Here is an 18,020-nt window from a genome sequence, read left to right as displayed (position 1 = left end):
GCTGCCGGGGGTGGATTTTTTTTCCTCCCCACCCTGTCTTCCTACACGGAAAGCAGCGGGCTGGCGGCACCCATGTGGCAGGCGCCATCTTCTGTGACTCCAAACCCACAGGTATTCGGTTTTTACTTTTGGGGATCCCAGGAACTCATGGGAAGGGGGTGTAACCGGCATGCCCTCGGCCCAGATAAATCTGGAGCCGCTGAGCGTGAATCAGACCCTCTGCACCTAAAGACTTTGAATTCAGAGACTTCTTACAGCAATGCACTGGGACTGTGAGCTGGGCTATGTAATTTCTGGCAGAATTTTCCCTGGACTTTATACAGAAATCCCAAACCGCGCGGACGCGGCAGCTTAATATTTATAATTGTCAGCAATGTGAAACGGTTCCTTTTGAACAGGTCTGACTTGGGGGGGGAAACTCCAAATAATAACAGTAAGTTTTTGTTGAAATATTGAAGGTTTTTAATGTAGCAGCCACCTCTGGACTGTGAACTAAGCAAAAGCCCCACGCTGGCCGACGCGGCGTGGCGTACACCATACTATGAGGCGCAGGAAGGGGGATGAGGGGGAAAAAGAAAAAAAAAAGGGAAAAGGAAAAAGAAAAAAAAAAGAGAGAGAGAGAGAGTTATGTACTTGTAGCAGTGGGGCTACATATCTCTTCATTTCCAGCAATGAAAAACTAATTATCAAATGTAGTAGGTCTGTCTCTCTTGGTTGGAAACTCCAACAACTATAGTGAGTTTTGTGTTGAATTATGGAATGTAATCAAGGTAAAGAAAAAATGAAGTGAAATTCATTAGTTATACAGTAGGGGGTAGGGGGTGGGGGCGGGGGTTATACTGGGGTTTCTGGTGGTGGAATATGGGCACTGGTGAAGGGATGGGTGTTTGAATATTGTATAACTGACATATAAACCTGAGAACTTTGTAACTTTCCACATGGTGATTTAATAAAAATTTTTAAAAAAAGCTAGAAAAAATATATATATATTCTTCTACCTTTATCTATAAAATTTCTATTTTTGCTCCCAAAGTGTCTGAAAAATATTTTCTTTCATTTCAGTAAATATTTGTATTTCTCAACTGGAATGCTTCCTTCTCTTCTGTTTGAGTATTTGTTTAAACATTGCTGAAGGAAAAAAGATATCAGGTGAGAAGGGCAAAGTTACTGGAAAAACAAGACTCTGAATTCTAAATGGGTTAAAGACCTCAACATCAGACCACAATCCATAAGGTACATTGAAGACAAGGTCAGCAAAACTCTCCACGATATTGACGCTAAAGGTATCTTCAAAGGTATCTTGTCTCCATCGTGAGACTTGTTACTGTTCTTTGGCATATTGGATATGCCATGGGTAGCTTGCCAGATTCTGCCATGCGGGCAAGATAGTCTTGGTAGCTTACCAGGCTCCCTGAGAGGGGCAGAGGAATCGAACCCGGGTCCACCTTGAGCAAGACAAACGCCCTACCTGCTGCGCTATCATTCCACTAATCAGTAATAATGAATTAAATCAGTAATAAAGAAAAATTAAATACTGCACCTTGAAACAACATAAGATCCATATAACACTTAAGATTTTTGTTTGTTTCTTTTGCTTTTTGGGTCACACCTGGCAATGCACAAGGGTAATTCCTGGCTCTGCACTCAGGAATTACTCCTGGCAGTACTCAGGGGACCAAATGGCATGCTGGGAATTGAACCGAGGTCGGCTGCGTGCAAAGCAAACGCTCTACCTCCTATGCTATCACTCCAGCCCTATAACACCTAGGATTTTATACTAAGTGAATTAAGCCAAATGTAGAAAGACAAATACCATAATATTTTATTCATATCTGCTATAAAAGAGAAAACGGATGAAGTAAAGTATACAAAAATAGACTAGAAGAAATGCAAAGATATTTTAGAAGAATAAAAAGAATGCAAAAATAGACTAAAAATAGACCTAGAAGAGAGATTAGTGATTAATAAATAAAAGGAGACAGGGAGTTGGTGGGTTATGGGTAGGGGAGGCATTAATCCATACAAGGAAGACTCACGACTGTTTTCAGAGATGCATTCATGAGACTTGTATTGTTTTATAACTATATATGCTTATAATTTACACAAATATATAACTTCTTATAACTCAACAAATATACAAATAAATGTATTCATATATTATATTATCAATATAATGTAGAATAGTGTTCCATTTATGTTAATGTTTTATATTAATTATAACAATATTGCAATATTAACAATATATAACAAAAACCTGTCAAGAGATTCAAGGTCATTTATTTTCCTTATACTGTGATTTTATTAAATTATTCATTCTTATCAGTATGATTTTATTTCTTTTTTCTGTGCTGTGAGTTTCAACTCAATACTACCTTATTTGCGTGTTCAAATGTTTCAGTCTGAGTCACTGAAAATTGAATGAGATTTCATTGTATAATAGAGGTTTTTTTTTACTTCCAGCTGGAGGAATTATAAGTTTCTATAAACACTCACATGCAGAGTTTTTGTATGAGCATAAGGTTTCAAAACACTAAATATGTCAGTCTGCTCAGTGGGTGGTATAGTATGACTAGTGTGTTTCATTTAGACACCACTGAGCTTCTTTAATGAACAGTGTTTTCATAAATTTTCTTAAAAAATTTAAAAATATGAATCTTGAGACTCATCTAAAACCAAAGGTTTTAGAGAAAATATCATGAAAACTATTGGTCATAAAGTTTTGTCTGTGTAATTCAGCTAAAAGTTACACAGACAGAAATTTGAACTGGTCTGTTGACCGAAGACTGGGTGTTCAAACATTAGATAATGTACTACAAATGTGATTATACTAAAGGTGGCACCAGAATTATGTCAGGGAAAAAAAATCACTATTTGTGGGGAAAACACCCAGTACAGAACTTTTGGAGAATGGTATTTTGAGGCCTCACATAACAGTTTGTTTTACATGGTATTGGTGGATTTATATCTGAGTGAAAGGAGTAAAATAATCAACCAAATGTTCATGATTTTTGCTTTTTCAGTAATATTCTTGACCTGCACTTTGTCCGATATAATTCCTCAAAACAGAAATAAACATTTTCTCTAAGTTTGAAAAGGTTTTATACCTATCCTTTGGAGTACTTTTGCCCTGTTTCAATTTCCTTTCTTGAAAGAGAAGTAGGAGGAAAAGTGAATTCTTTATTAAATAATAAATAACACCCTCAAGTATCCAAAAAGAGAAAACTCAATTTTTAAAAAAATTTATTTATTTTTAAATTGATGAATCACAGTGACGGTACAGTTACAGATTCACACATTTTCGTGCTTGTTTTTCCCTCATGCAATGTTCCAGAGCCCATCCCTCCACCAGTGTCAATTCTCCACCACTTATGAACCCAGTATCTCTCCCACCCCCCTATCGCATCCCCCCCACCCCGCTCGCCTGTGGCAGAGCATTCCAATCTGTTCTCTCTCTCTTCTTTTGGGTTGTGGTTTGCAATAGGGATATTGAGTGGCCATCATGTTCAGTCTCTAGTCCACTTGCAGCGTGCATCTCCCTCCCCGCTCGGGATTTCCAATCACATTTTACTTGGTGCTTCCTTCTCTATCTGGGATGACTTTCCCCCAGCGTGTGAGGCTAAGTTCCAAGCCATGGAGCCAACCTCCTGGTATTATATACTACTATTCTCGGGTATTAGTTTCCTACTCTGCCATTTTATATTCCACAGATGAGTGCAATCTTTCTATGTCCCTCTCTCTCTGGCTCATGTTTCACTTAGCATGATACTTTCCATGTTGATCCACTTATATGCAAAGTTTATGACTTCATTTTTTCTAACAGCTGCATAGTATTCCATTGTATAGATTACCAAAGTTTCTTTAACCAATCATCTGTTCTAGGGCACTTGGGTTTTTCCAGATTCTGGCTATTGTAAACAGTGCTGCAATGAACATTTGAGTGCAGATGTCATTTCGACTATACTTTTTTGCCTCTCAGGGATATATTCCCAGAAGTGGTATTGCTGGATGAGATGGAAGCTCAATTTCTAATTTTTTGAGTAGTATTCATATTGTTTTCCAAAGGGGCTGGACCAGTCGGCATTCCCACCAGCAGTGTAGAAGGGTCCCTTTCTCTCCACATCCTCTCCAACAGCGGTTGCTTTTGTTCTTTTGGATGTGTGCCATTCTCTGTGGTGTGAGATGGTATCTCATGGTTGTTTTGATCTGCATCTCTCTGATGATTAGTAACGCAGAGCATTTTTTCATGTACCTTTTAGCCATTTGTATTTCTTTCTTGGAAAAGTTTCTGTTCATTTCTTTGGTCCATTTTCTGATGGGGTTGGATGTTTTCTTCTTGTAGAGTTCAACGAGTGCTTTGTATACCCTTGATATCAATCCTTTATCGGATGGGTAATGGGTGAATATCCTTTCCCACTCTGTAGATTGCCTTTGTATTCTGATCCCTGTGTCTTTTGCAGTGCAGAAACTTCTCAGTTTATGCTTAGTTTCGTGTCATCTTTGAAGATACCTTAAGCTTCAATATCGTGAAGGGTTTTGTTGACCTTGTATTCGATATACCTTATGGATTATGGTCTGATGTTGAGGTCTTTAATCCATTTTGGTCTGATTTTTGTGCATGGTGTCAGGTTGAGGTCTGAGCCCATTCTTTTGCATGTGGTTTTCCAGTTATGCCAGCACCATTTGTTGAACAAGCTTTCCTTGCTCCACTTCACATTTCTTGCCCCCTTGTCAAAGATTAGATGATCATACATTTGGGGTTGTGTGTTGGGATATTCCATCTGTTCCATTGGTCAGTGGCTCTGCCTTTGTTCCAGTACTATGCTGTTTTAATTGTTACCACTTTGTCGTAAAGTTTAAGGTTGGGGAGGGTGATGCTGCCCATCATCTTTTTCCCCAGAATTGTTTTAGCTATCCATGGACATTTATTGTTTCATATGAATTTCAAGATTGCTTGATCCATTTCTTTGAAGTATGCCATGGGTATCTTTATAGGGATCGTGTTGAATCTGTATAATTCTTTGGGGAGTATTGCCATTTTGACAGTGTTGATTCTCCCTATCCATGAGCAGGGAATATGTTTCCATTTCCTCATGTCCTCTTTTATTTCATGGAGTAGCGTTTTATAGTGAGAAAACTTAATTTTTTTTTACTTTACTAAACTGCTAAGAAATTGTTTCATCTTCAAAGTATACAATATAAGGAATTTTCATCCTCTAAGTAGCCATAGTGGAAAGTGTTTTCTTCTTTTTTTTTTGGCAGGGGTTGGTGGGGGGGGGGGGGTGAGGAGGCTGCCTACACCTGTTGGGGGCCACGGGGATTGAATCCGGGTTAGCTGCAAGCAAGGTAAATGTACGACCTGCAGTCCTATCACTCCAGGTAATGTACACTGGATTGCAGGAATTTTGAGCAAAAAATCCTCCTTTTGACCATGTCAAAAGTACCCATGAAAAGTAACATTTTTTAGGCCTGGAGTGATTAAAGAAACTAGGATTTTAAATCTGTATAACTGAAACGGGAGTGAGAGCTGCCTGCATATTTGCAGTATGTAATTTTTAATCTGATAACTCATGATTTTTTAACTTTTTGTTTTTGGGGCCACACCTAGATGTTCTCAGTGATGATTAACAGCTGATTGAAATATTTGAAAAGCATTTAAGCTTAGCACAACACTGACACTTAGATGGCAAGTGCTTATCTTTACTATCTTTAACATTCTTTAACTATCCAAAAGCAAGTCCAGGAACCAGGGTTAGAGCACATTCTTTGCATTCAAGAGCCCTATGTTTGATTCACAGCACTGCATGGTCCCTTCAGCACCATGCCAGGAATAGTGGCTGAGTAAACCCCCACCTTAATACCAACGTTACAAAAAAAAAAATGACTTAGGAGAATCATGTTTCAACTCTGTTAAAATCTTAATGGTTCAGCTAAAGACCTATTTTAGTGAGATCAAAGCCATCTGATAGGTAAGTCAGAGTAGAATTCTTTTCTCCATCAGAGCAATATATCTCTTTATAAAGTCGGCAAACATTAGTGAATAGCATGGAAATGTTGTATATTGCCATCATAAGCATCACTTGTATCACTTGTCATCCCATTGATCTTCGATTTGCTCAAGCAGGTGTCAGTAACATCTCTATTCATCCCTGTTGCGTGCTAGTGTACCCCAATGATATCTGCTCACTCCAGTAACAGAAAGAGCCTCAAACCATTCATTCAGGGTTTTGACAAAGAAGTCTGACCTTCTTTCTTGCAGGTGGGTGGCCACGTAGTCTTTTGACGTCCTGTGGAATCCAGTCAATAACAGCTCTAGTCCAGCGATCATCTCTGAATCACATTACATGTCTAGCCCATCTGATTTTTTACGACTTGGCAAAGGAGACAGCGTCCCTGATTCTTGACCATCGATGGAAGTCGGAACTCCGGATTCCTTCTCTCACTTATGTGAAACATGATACTCCTAGCATAGCTTTCGATTCCTCTTTGGGATACACAAATACTAGCATTCTCATCCTGTTTTCATAGGGCCTAGGTCTCTGAGGTGTATGTTAGTGCAAGAGGAATGGTGGAGTCAAAAAGATGTGCCTGGAGCCAGAGGTTCTTCATCCTCTTAACCACTTCTTTGACACTCTTGAAGGTGCTCTATGCTGCTCTCTTCCTCCTGCGTAGTTGTGGTGCCAAATCATTCCTCATGTTGAGTTCTCGACCCAGGTACATATAGCTGCGGCATTTGGAAATGTTCGTTCCATTGAGAGCAAATGGAACATCAGGGACTAGTTCATTTTGCATAAACATTGTTTTGCTGAGATTCAGCTGCAGTCCAACCTTTCCACACTCATGGTCGAAGTCGGCCAGTATTTGTGCCACTTGGCTAATGTTTGGTGTTATGAGAAGCAGAGGTGGTGTAGTTGCCGACCATCTATCTTCACTCCATTCCTTCCCATTCCAATTGTCGCTTGACGTTCTCGAGGGTGGTACTGAAGAGTTTCAGTGAAATGATATCACCCTACCAAACCCCTCTCTTTACATCAATGATCACTTCCTTGTAGAATGGTGGGATCCTGGTGATGAATCTGTAATACAGTTCGAGAAGGATCTTGATGTACTGAGTTTGAACACCCTGTTTGGCTAGAGCTTTGATAACAAATTAATGTATCTGTTGAAGGTAAGCAGAAGCTATAGATTAAAAATACATTCTACCAAAAGTTCCATTTGGTAACTGAACAAGATTAGCCATAAGAGAATAAGATGCAAAAAGTTTCCCACTATCTAATGACAGTATATGCTGTCACCAGGAAAAATGAAATAGTGAAATTTATGTACAAATAAATAGACATGGAGAGTATCATGCTTAGTAAAATGGGTTAGAGGGAGAGAAGCTTTTAAAAAATATCAGCATGTTGTAGTTGTGGACCATGTTTATTTTATCCACACTTCTAAAATGGATGCAACTAATAATCACTGGAACTTTGGGGGAAAGTTAATAGTTCCTACTAACTAATTTCTTAGTGATTCCTAGGAAAAATGAATTATTCATTAAAAATGAATTATTCCTAATAAAAAAGAATAATTAAAGTAAAGCCATAAAACTATTTAAAAAATAAAAAAATTAGATGAAAAAGTTGAGATGCAGCTAGGTCAAAATAGACTTTAAATGTCAGGCTAAATATATTATGCTCTATATCTGTTTCCATCATTTTTCTTATTAGTCAAACCTTGGGTACAGGATGTGAAAATCAACAGATGTGACCAATATCCCCATTCCAGAACAGGTTTCTTAAGTTTTGTCATAATTCTTTATTCAGGTGAGTAATTAGTCCTTGAAAAGAAGTGTAATAGGTCATAGTCTGTTTGCTTGAGTTCCCAATGATATATGTGTGTTGATATGTACCCAGAAGGTAAAGAAGGAAGGAGAGAATTACACAAGGTTAGGTCATGCAAACACATTTAATATGACTACAGACCAGTACAGTGGAAGAGTTGTTTCAATCAATGCGCATCCTATCCCCAGGGCAAACAATAATCTGTCAAGACATTGATCACAAAAAAACTTGAATACATTATTTCAATTCATAAAAGAAGTGATATTATTACCAGCTGGAAATTATTATTCCAAGGGAAAGAGAAGATAACTTTTTTACCACATTAATTTATTTTTCTAAGTTTATTCTCATATTAATTTGAGAGAGTGTGAAAATGGCAGCTTTGTGATTCGAGCCAAGTTTGTCTCTTCAACTTGCTGCCTTCAAAGACCATGCCCCCTCACAAATTTGTGTCAGTTTCTACATAGAATTATATTCTTGTTTTATAGTGATTGAAAGAAAATAAAATTATATGGGGTCCAGGGGCTGGAATGATAGCACAGCGGGTAGGGCGTTTGCCTTGCACGCGGCCGGCCCAGGTTCGATTCCCAGCATCCCATATGGTCCCCCGAGCACCGCCGGGGTGATTCCTGTGTGCATGAGCTGGGAGTAACCCTTTTGCATCGCCAGGTGTGACCCCAAAAGCAAAAAAAAAAGATTATATGGGGTCCAGGGCATATCACTGTAGAGAAATATTTTTAAGGCTGTAAGTCAGAATAAAATAAAAGAAATCAAGTTATCACATATAATAGTACTATGTTTTTCTATTTAACAATTTTGCTTGTATATTTATACATTTAGTAGGACATAACTCAAAGTTTATTTTTAACATTGAATTTACTAAGTGTTTAAAGCCAGAAACAGTCCAGCCTTTACCATAAGACAATACTAAATCTGAATGATCTGAATGTTATTGAGGTTGGTGTTATTACCTAGAGAGTTGTGACAAAATCTCAGTGAATCCCCAGCTCCTCAAATTGCAAGATCAAAAAAAAACTCCTTTTCTTAAATAACCCACAACACACTGTTGAAACCATTTGTGTACGGGGGCCCCTTACTCAACTTCTATTTATGCTTCTCCATTCTTCACTGTGGTCTGGAACTTCCTCTAACAGAGACCATCAATTCAGGTTGCTTAACCCCAAGGTTAACATGTTTTTCAGTGCACAGAGCCTCTACTTTTTTTTAACACCGAAGAACAAGTGCACTCCATAGAATCCTTTTCCCTGGGACCCATGGCTCCATGTTTCTCTCTTTTCCTCATACCTTCTCCAAAGCCACATCCTTTTTCCTCTTGATCTGGTCCCACTATCTAATGAGAGAATCTTACTGGTTTTTTCAGGGTTTCATCATAGACTCTACTCTTGCTTCATTTTCCAATTTCTTTATGATACTCCAGACAAGTTTCACCATCCCAAGGGACAGCAGGACTAGAGAGGGTCTGACCACATTGCTACTCAAACCTCCTCAGTACGGAGTTCTACCTCATGCTCTGACTTAGAACATATGCTTTGCATGAGTGGGTCTCTGAAAAACAAAGCAAGGAAACACACACACACACACACACACATACACACACACACACACAAAAGGTATCTCTGACAACTTTTGGCAAACCACCGGCATTAGGGCGATGATGCTAGAGTTGGGGTCAGAAGGCAGGCCCCATGAATCTGCTCTGGAGGACCTGATACCAGAGGCTTGATACATGCGGGCAAAGATTCATGACTCAACATCAGGGCTCCCAAACTCAGCATCTGGCTCCCTGGAGTCCTATAGAAATAGATAACCACATAAATAAGGGCTTTATTTTAGTGGTGTATTTATCAAAACACATGGGTTTAATATATATTTAAACAATGGTTCACACCAAAACAGCAACATTTCAGGTTATTTCAAGTATTCATAAAACTTCTTTTTTTCCTACCATAGCACTGTAGTAGCACTGTCATCCTGTTGTTCATCGATTTGCTCCAGCAGGCACCAGTTGCATCTCCATTGTGAGACTTGTTATTACTGTTTTTGGCCTATCGAATACCCCATGGGTAGTTTGACGGGCACTCTAAGAGGGACGGAGGAATCGAACCCGGGTCACCACATACAAGGCAAACACCCTGCCAGCTGTGCTATCCAGTCCTTTTTTTTTCCCTACAAAAAAAAAGACCTCCCCTCCCTAGGGTGCCCCAGAGTTTTCACGCAGAAGACTGATGTACCAAGAATTTTAGTGGCTTGGGGCTGGAGCGATAGCACAACGGGTAGGGCGTTTGCCTTGCATGCAGCCAACCCAGATTCGATTCCCAGCATGACATATGATCCCCTGAGCACCGCCAGGAGTGATTCCTGAGTGCAGAACCAGGAGTCAGACGTAAGCATTGCTGGGTGTGACCCAAACAGCCAAAAAAAAAAATTTAGTGGTTTGGTTTGTGTCTCTTCCAAGATTTTGCCGTGGGCCTGTAGATCTAGGCAGACAGATCCTGGAGTTCCTGGAGTGTGGCCACGCTCCACCAAACTCACAATACTGACAACCAAGTAAGGGCACAGCAAAGTCAATGGAAAAGAAACACAGAAGTCAACTAACTCAATAAATAAAATCAGGAACACAGAGACTTCATTAGCAACTAACAGTTTAGTAAACTCTCAGACATGGACTTAGTGACCCTAAGATGAGATATAACAATTTTCACAAATTTTTCTTTAACTGGAATATTTTTTGATAATTCCTTGAGCCATTTAGTTGCAACAAACAATATAAAATAAATTATTCTGTGCCTGCTCCAAAGGTAGGCTTGGAGAGTGGTTGGGGAAATGGGACAAAGTGGAGGAAAGATCACTCTGGTGGTGGAATTGGTTTGTAGCATTGAATCCCCCTAACCACTATATTGTGAACAACATTTTTTTAAAAAAATTTTTAATGAAACATCGTGAGATACAATTGCAGACACACTTTCATGATTACGTTTCAGTCATACCACGGTAAAGTACCCATCCCTCCATCAGTGCCCATTCTCCACCACCAATGTTCCCAGTATCCGTCCCTCCACCCCCACTCCATTCCATCCTCCCTCCTAATGTGAACAACTTTATAAGCCAAAGTTTTTAAATAAAGGGGGAAAAACAGAACAGCTTGCTCTGGTGGAGTCTAATATTGGTCACCATTCAAATCTCCTCAACTCCGCATCTAACACCAAAGCCTGAGGGGAGGGGTCAAACCCTCACCTATGGGCTGGGGCTGGGGAGGGGAACCTGAGACTTGAGATTAGGAGCAGCCAGCTGAGTGACTCATGCTTAGGGTAACTGAGATTCAGCATCCAGCACCCAAGACCATGAGCACACAAAATAAACAGACATGTAGGAAACATGAAACCATTGAGCACAGCCACTTAAGAACACACACACGGTTTATGCACCAAAAGCCTGTCTCTAACTTAACCCCCATCAGTTACTTTAGGCTTTATGAACAGAAAAAGAGACAGTAGAGTAGGGAAAGGTTTAAGAAAGGACAACAATAAAGATATGATATATATACTTTATATATTATTTATCACTACATAAATCTGTATATACAATATAAATATATAATAACATAGCGATACTTATGTTACATACATATTAAATTATATGCAAATATATAATTAATTCTATATATCAACTTATCCTAGTATATCTGGAATTAAAGAATGAAAGGGATCTCTCAGTTCACTTAGTAGATGAGAAAAACAGGGTTTGATAAAGGAGATCTGATATTCATAGAGAAGTTGGGGAGAGAACCAAAACAGTCAGAACTTTTCCCAACTGAATCACGGCCTTGTATATTTCAGACCATGGTGCAACTTTCACTTCTTACCTTCCTAAAACCTAAAGGCCAGGCTACATAATGAGTCAATCAGTAACCAAGGAGATGTATGATACAGGGCAGCAGGTGGAGCCTAGCTGCCTTCCTCGGCCTATAAGACCCTTGTAGTCCCTGAGCTTTGAAGAGAAGTGATAAGCTCAGTGCAGTTCTCAGAGGCGCTCTGGACATAGAACTTCAGTCATGAAGGTAACAAGCATCTTCCTTTTGAGTGCCTTGGTCATTTTATGTTTGTCTGGTAAGTATCTTTACATATTTTCTGATATAAGCAAAATATATTCTGATATAAGCAAAATTTATAGTGAGGGGGAGTGGATTCCCAAATAATGCTCAGCAGAAGGGGACCACTTTCAGAGATTCTTGGACAACCTGCAGGAGTTTAATGGTTTGGTTAGTGATGTTGCGTGAACCCAGTGGTGTTGGGGGCCACGAGGGCCACAGGAACCATGCCAGGAGCCATGCTTACGTACTGAGATTAAACTTGGCACTTCACGCTCTTGAGCTAGATCCCTGCTGCCCAGTAAAACACTTTTTAATCCATTGCTTTACTGAGCACAGCACTGTCAAGTTGAGTCTAGTCTCGAACAGCTCTTCTTGTCCCAATAACCTGAAATAAAATCAATGGGTGAGAATTATAGTAATATCTCTGTTACTATCATTCTAACAAAGCACAAGGGAAAATAATCCTGGGAGTGAGAACTACTAGTTTTCCTCTAGTCAGAAGCAGGACATTGATGAGGGAAATTTGTATAATGTTTAACAATGGCTTCCAGTTGTTCAGTATAAAAGGTAAAGCAATACTGATTAAAAGATTGTTATTTTGACCTGCCATATATTTAAGCAGAAAATATTTGACTTGAAAAAGATGTGATGAGTATATACACAAACTTTCTACCTTTTTAAAACCACATTATTGGAGTCAACTTTCTTTGGATCATTAGAAACAGGCATTCCATATTCCTATTAGATCTAACAAAGTACTACTAAGAGCCAAGTCAGCCTTTTGCTAAGGGCTATAGTGTCCTATCTTATATTTGTTAAATGTTTATGGGAGAAGTGATCCCTTTCTCCCCTTCCCAGGCTTTATGATTAAACACATGAATGGCTAAGATACCTCATCGATTTTAAATTCAATTAAATTCCCAAATCTAGGATAACCCCATTGGCATCATTTTTGACTGCTTCAAGAATTCTCTCATCTCATTAATTATCACATTTATCCGAGGAAAACTGCCTCCTACCTACATCACCTCAGAGCTTATTAATATCAAAATTAAACCTGGTGAATATTTTATCCTTTGGCTGCTGTCAGATTATTTCCTTTCCCTCAATTAGTTCTTTCATAATTTCTATCCGATACATAATATCAACAAAACCTTCTATTCTGGAAAATGCAGTATTACAATTCAAAGTAAATTATTTGTAAATTCAAGAAGGTGAATTCAACCTATTAAGAGTAAATCTGGAGAGACTGGAGTGATAGTACAGCAGGTATGGTGCTTGCCTTGGGTGTGAACTACCCAGGTTCAACCCACAGAGTCCTCCAGTTCCCACTAAGAGTAAGTAAGAGTGCAGAGTCAGGAGTAAGGCCTGAGGGGCTAGAGCGATAGCACAGTGGGTAGGGCCTTTGCCTTGCACACAGCCAACCCGGGTTCGATTCTCAGCATCCCATATGGTCCCCCAGCACCGCCAGGAGTAATTCCTGAGTGCAGAGCCAGGAGTAACCCCTGTGCATCGCCAGGTGTGACCCAGAAAGGGAAAAAAAAGGAGTGAGGCCCGAGTATGGCCAAGTGTCATCCCCAAACTACTCAGGACCCAATTTTAATATTTTCTGATTTATGTTTTGTAGGTAATACAGGTGCTGACTCCCTGGGAAGAGAGGTAAAGATAATTTTATAATTTCTTATCTCTCATACTGGAACAGTTTACTCCAACCAGTGTGCAGTATTTTGTCTTTCAGTTTAGCCTAAAGTCAAAATAAAGAATATGAATGCTAGCAAGACTTAAACCATTAAATGTGAATAGTGATAGCCATTGTCCCACAAGCACTTCCTTTGAAGGAAAATTCAGAGACTTGCAGGTATTTTCTAGTAGCTATATAATACTGTGAAAGCGTTTTTATGTAGAATGAGTCTACCTGGCAGGACAAGTTTCCAGCCTTTTCAATTTCACTCAAAGTAGACTTTTCATAACTGCAAGGTTAGCCAGCTTGGCAGAGTTCTCCCAATCTCAAGGGGGAAAAAAAACAAAGAAAACAAAGAAAGAAAAGAAATTAATAAACTAGAAAAGTTCTATATGTCCTGGATTTTCTCTTTCCTGTATTAAAAAAAAGAGAAATTTCGTTGAGTTTTAAAATCAGAGGACTCTTTTTCCTTTCATAATTCTGTTTAATTTCATTTTTAGGCTAAATGTGGTAGTGAAGTTAGAGGATGTACCAAGATCTATAACCCAGTCTGCGGGACTGATGATACTACTTATCCTAATGAATGCCAGTTATGTCTTGAAAATAAGTAAGTACAATCTTGAATTTCTACACAATATGTAAATCTCAAAAAATAAATATAAGCTAGTTATCTTAAAATTCTTACATCTTATCACTCTAAAGCCACAACTAAAGCATCAATAACATGAGCCTATCATGAAAGAAACAAGCATCAAATGTTTCCAAAAATAAGTCTCAATATTTTTTCTTCCTTAGTATATATGAGCTCTAATTTTATAAAACCTGTGCTTCTATTTTTTCCTAATAATATAAAATATTGTGTCAAGCATTGTGCAAGGCATTTACGAAGAGTGCATGAGGTAAATATACCAAGCCTATGTATACATGAAGAAATTGAAGCCTGGTTTTAATAAGAAAGCCTAAATAATTTGCTAAAATCACTTAGCAATGTGATGAAATTCTGTTCTTTTCATTATGCTCAAAGTATTAGATTGTGGAATTAGAGAAGAAAATTCATCATGCACTGTCTCTCTGCTACTAAATTCTAGCATGGGGTTGTTCAATGGAACCATGAACACAATGCTTTGAGCATGCAATTAAAGCTCATTATGAAGCCAGAGAGATAGTACAGTTAGTAGGGTACTTGCCTGGTATACGGCCAAGCCAGGTTCAGTCCCTAGTACCATATATAGTCTCCCAAGCCCGCCGGAAATGATCCCTGAGTGCAGAGCCAGGACTAAGACCTGAATACAATCTTCTGTGGTACAAAAACAACAATAACAACAACACCACAAAATGATAATAATGCCTCCTAGAACTTGGATTTTTGAAGGCTTTGACTAGGTCACAAAGGCGAGAGAAGCATTTCAATAACAACAAAAAAAGTAAGCAAAAGTGGGAATGAAGTCGATAACTGCAACATAAATTGTGTTAGGGAAAGAACAATAAAATAGAGATAGGAATTTATTTTAATATTTTTTCAAGTAATATAAATTAAAATGTGTATGATTAAAAATCCAGCAAAACATTGGATAGTCTGGATTTTTTGAAAGCTCATGTAAAATACCTTCAAATTACAAAGTAATTTTTGGTGAAAGTAACAATTTACTTTACAACTAAAATATGCAAATATGAATTTCATAGTTTGGGTAACCAAAAATTTATTTTGTAATATATATTCATGAATATGAGAGCAAACCTTTATGGCTCATTTTTTGAAGTGACTTTGTGTTTGCTAAGAATCATACTGAGGCATTTAGAGAAATAGATCTGTACAGATTATCCATATTACTCACCTATTAATTATTTAACATGTTCCAAGTATTATGTTTGTCTCCTCTGCTTTCCTTGTGCTTATACTTTCCTTGAGAGAAAAATTAGGTCATGAGCACAAACAGGAGAGATTCTTGTAACTTGTGACAAATGCCATGAAATGAAGTGCGAAAAATTTGCCATATGACTGAAGAAAAAGAGTCATTTAAGTAGGGCTCTGAATTTGGTGGCTGTGCAAAAGCACTCCTCACTAAATAAAGATGTGAACAACCCAAGGAGATGATAGAAGTGATCCAGAAAACTTATTCCGGAGCTGATTTTGTTTTAAGGACTTTGATTTAGGCTCAGATTTCCTTTATTCCACTGGATAAATTCCATCTAACACAAATCCTTTTCCCAAGTTGCTTTAAATCACTTCAGAAAATTACCAAAGCTTAGCAGAGATTGAGGAAATTAGTCCCAAAGGATAGAGACCTAATATCTTGATCTTTTAGAGCCAAGATATGAGGTGTTTTCTCCACTGTGGTAAATTTATTTCCAAATTAAAGATTTGTAAAAGGAACTTGAAACCACTTGTTAATTTTCTCATGACCTATGCTGTTGACATTAAGGTTAAACATCAAATTGCCATCCAAGGGGAGAAAAAAGAAAACATAGACTGGTCATGAGACTTGGGAAACTTCCAACTGTCGAAACCAAAAAGCTGAATATTTAGAGTAAAACTCTGGGAAAATACCAGCATAGAGCTGAATCTCCCAATTTTCTTAGTTTTTAAAGCCTGCTATTTCCTACTCGATCTTTCTATTCTTTCAAAAATATAAACATGGGAGAAAACATTTGAAAGCCAGGAAGCTTAACTTTGCTTTCTATATGTTTATCAGGGGAAATAAAGGTATAGAAAGAAAATGTGCTTCTCTCAAATAGAATTATTTTCAAATGCTGCCTTCCTTTCTGAAGCCAGCTAAAAACTCCAAACTATGCATCCTGAATTCTGGGTTTTGAGATAAATAGACCAACAAGAGCTTACATCTCCCATTACGTTCCAGGCATATATATTCAGTTCAAACATCCCCCCCCCCATTTTTTTCTACATCCTCTTAAGGAATCTATGTTTTCAGATTCTTTGCTAGAAATTAGCACTCTCCAGTAGAACTTTCTGTAATAATGTAAATGCTCTGTATCTGTTTTGTTCAATATGGAAAGCACTAACTACTGACACTTAGAATATATTTGCTATATACATAGAAAGAGTGCACTCATCTGTGGAATATAAAATTACAGAGTGGGAGACTAACACCAAGAGTAGTAGAGATAAGGACCAGGAGGTCTGCCCCACAGCTTGGAAACTGGCCTCAGATGCTGGGGGAAAAGACAGCTCAGATAGAGAAGGGAACACCAAGTAGAGGATGTTGGGAGGACCCATTCAGGTTGGAAGATGAAAACTAAAAGGAGACAATAGACCAAACATGAAGACCGTTCAATACCTCTATTTCAAACTACAACACCCAAAAGGAGAGAGAACAAAGGGGAATGCCCTGCCACAGAGGCAGGATAGGATGGTGGGGGGTGGGGTGGGGGTGGTGAGAGAGATAATGGGATCATTGGTGGAGGTGAATGGGCACTGGTGGAGGGATGGGTAACGATCACTGTATGTGTGAAATGCAAACACAAAAGTTCATAAGTTTGTAACTGTACATCACAGTGATTCTCTAATAAAAAATTTAAATATATATGTACAATGATAAAAAATGTAGCTGCTACAACTGAGAAGCTGAATTTTTAATATTACTCAACTTTATGTAAATTTTAATAGACCCTCACTGTTCTACTGCAAAGAAATAAAATAAACTCAATCAATTAGAAACTTCTGCAGTAGCCCAAACAAAGCTAAGATGAAAATCTGGTGGTAGAAGAATGACACAAGGAGTAAAAGAAGCAATGATTTTAAAGATCAACTTCAGAGACCCCACTGTATCTGTAAACTTTAATATCACATTTTTCCTTTCTGTCATATTCCTACTATGGTTAGTAGTTTTCAATGTTTTTGATGTAATCATCTAACAATTAAATAAAAAGAGAACTTCAGAAAAAATCACAAGATTCTCATAAAACTCAACTTTTTCATTACTTACCTCCTATCATCATTATATTTTGTCAACAAATGTTCATTTGCTTTTTTTATTTCCTTCCATAGGAAGCGCCAGATTCCTGTCCTCATTAAAAAATCTGGGCCCTGCTGAGAAGAACCAAGGGTTTGAAATCCCATAAGGTGACCAGGATCTCTTGCTGGCTTGATTATTGAATAAAATTTATATAAATATTTCTTGTTCTTACCTTATGATTTTCATTCAGAATATATTTAATTCTGGGATCAGGGGCCTGAGGCAAACTCAAAGTAGATGCTTTTTTACAAACTCCCTGTGTTTATATTTCATAACAGCAATTAAGATAGAAACAAGGTTGTTTTCTAAAAGAGAAGTTATCCTAAGGTTTGTGCTCATATGAAGAACTTAGCCTTAGAATGAAGAAGTAGATTTTTTTAAAAAAATTTTATTGAATCACCGTGAGATAGTTACAAACTTTCATGTTTGGG

The 18,020-nt window shown here is 38.1% G+C and overlaps 1 protein-coding gene across 1 annotated transcript; it reads left to right on the top strand.

Moving 5' to 3' along the window:
* The first annotated feature begins 11,856 nt into the window (after nucleotides 1-11,856).
* SPINK1 (serine peptidase inhibitor Kazal type 1) lies at nucleotides 11,857-17,737 on the top strand. The gene is made up of 4 exons (XM_004618163.2): nucleotides 11,857-11,950; nucleotides 13,562-13,593; nucleotides 14,116-14,222; nucleotides 17,622-17,737. Exons 1-4 carry the CDS (start codon nucleotides 11,896-11,898, stop codon nucleotides 17,665-17,667), a joined length of 240 nt encoding a protein of 79 aa, XP_004618220.1. The 5' UTR covers nucleotides 11,857-11,895; the 3' UTR covers nucleotides 17,668-17,737.
* Nucleotides 17,738-18,020: the final 283 nt, after the last annotated feature.

This window comes from Sorex araneus, chromosome 6 (assembly GCF_027595985.1).
Source record: "Sorex araneus isolate mSorAra2 chromosome 6, mSorAra2.pri, whole genome shotgun sequence".
In the NCBI taxonomy this organism is placed as follows: domain Eukaryota; kingdom Metazoa; phylum Chordata; class Mammalia; order Eulipotyphla; family Soricidae; genus Sorex; species Sorex araneus.
This window is presented reverse-complemented; position numbering and strand designations above follow the sequence as displayed.

Excerpts from the sequence above, each read along its gene's own strand:
- SPINK1 (XM_004618163.2), top strand. The coding sequence starts at position 11,896 with ATGAAGGTAACAAGCATCTTCCTTTTGAGTGCCTTGGTCATTTTATGT. Across the intron at positions 11,951-13,561 it reads GGTCATTTTATGTTTGTCTG|GTAATACAGGTGCTGACTCC; the intron begins GTAAGTATCTTT and ends TATGTTTTGTAG. Across the intron at positions 13,594-14,115 it reads CTGACTCCCTGGGAAGAGAG|GCTAAATGTGGTAGTGAAGT; the intron begins GTAAAGATAATT and ends TTTCATTTTTAG.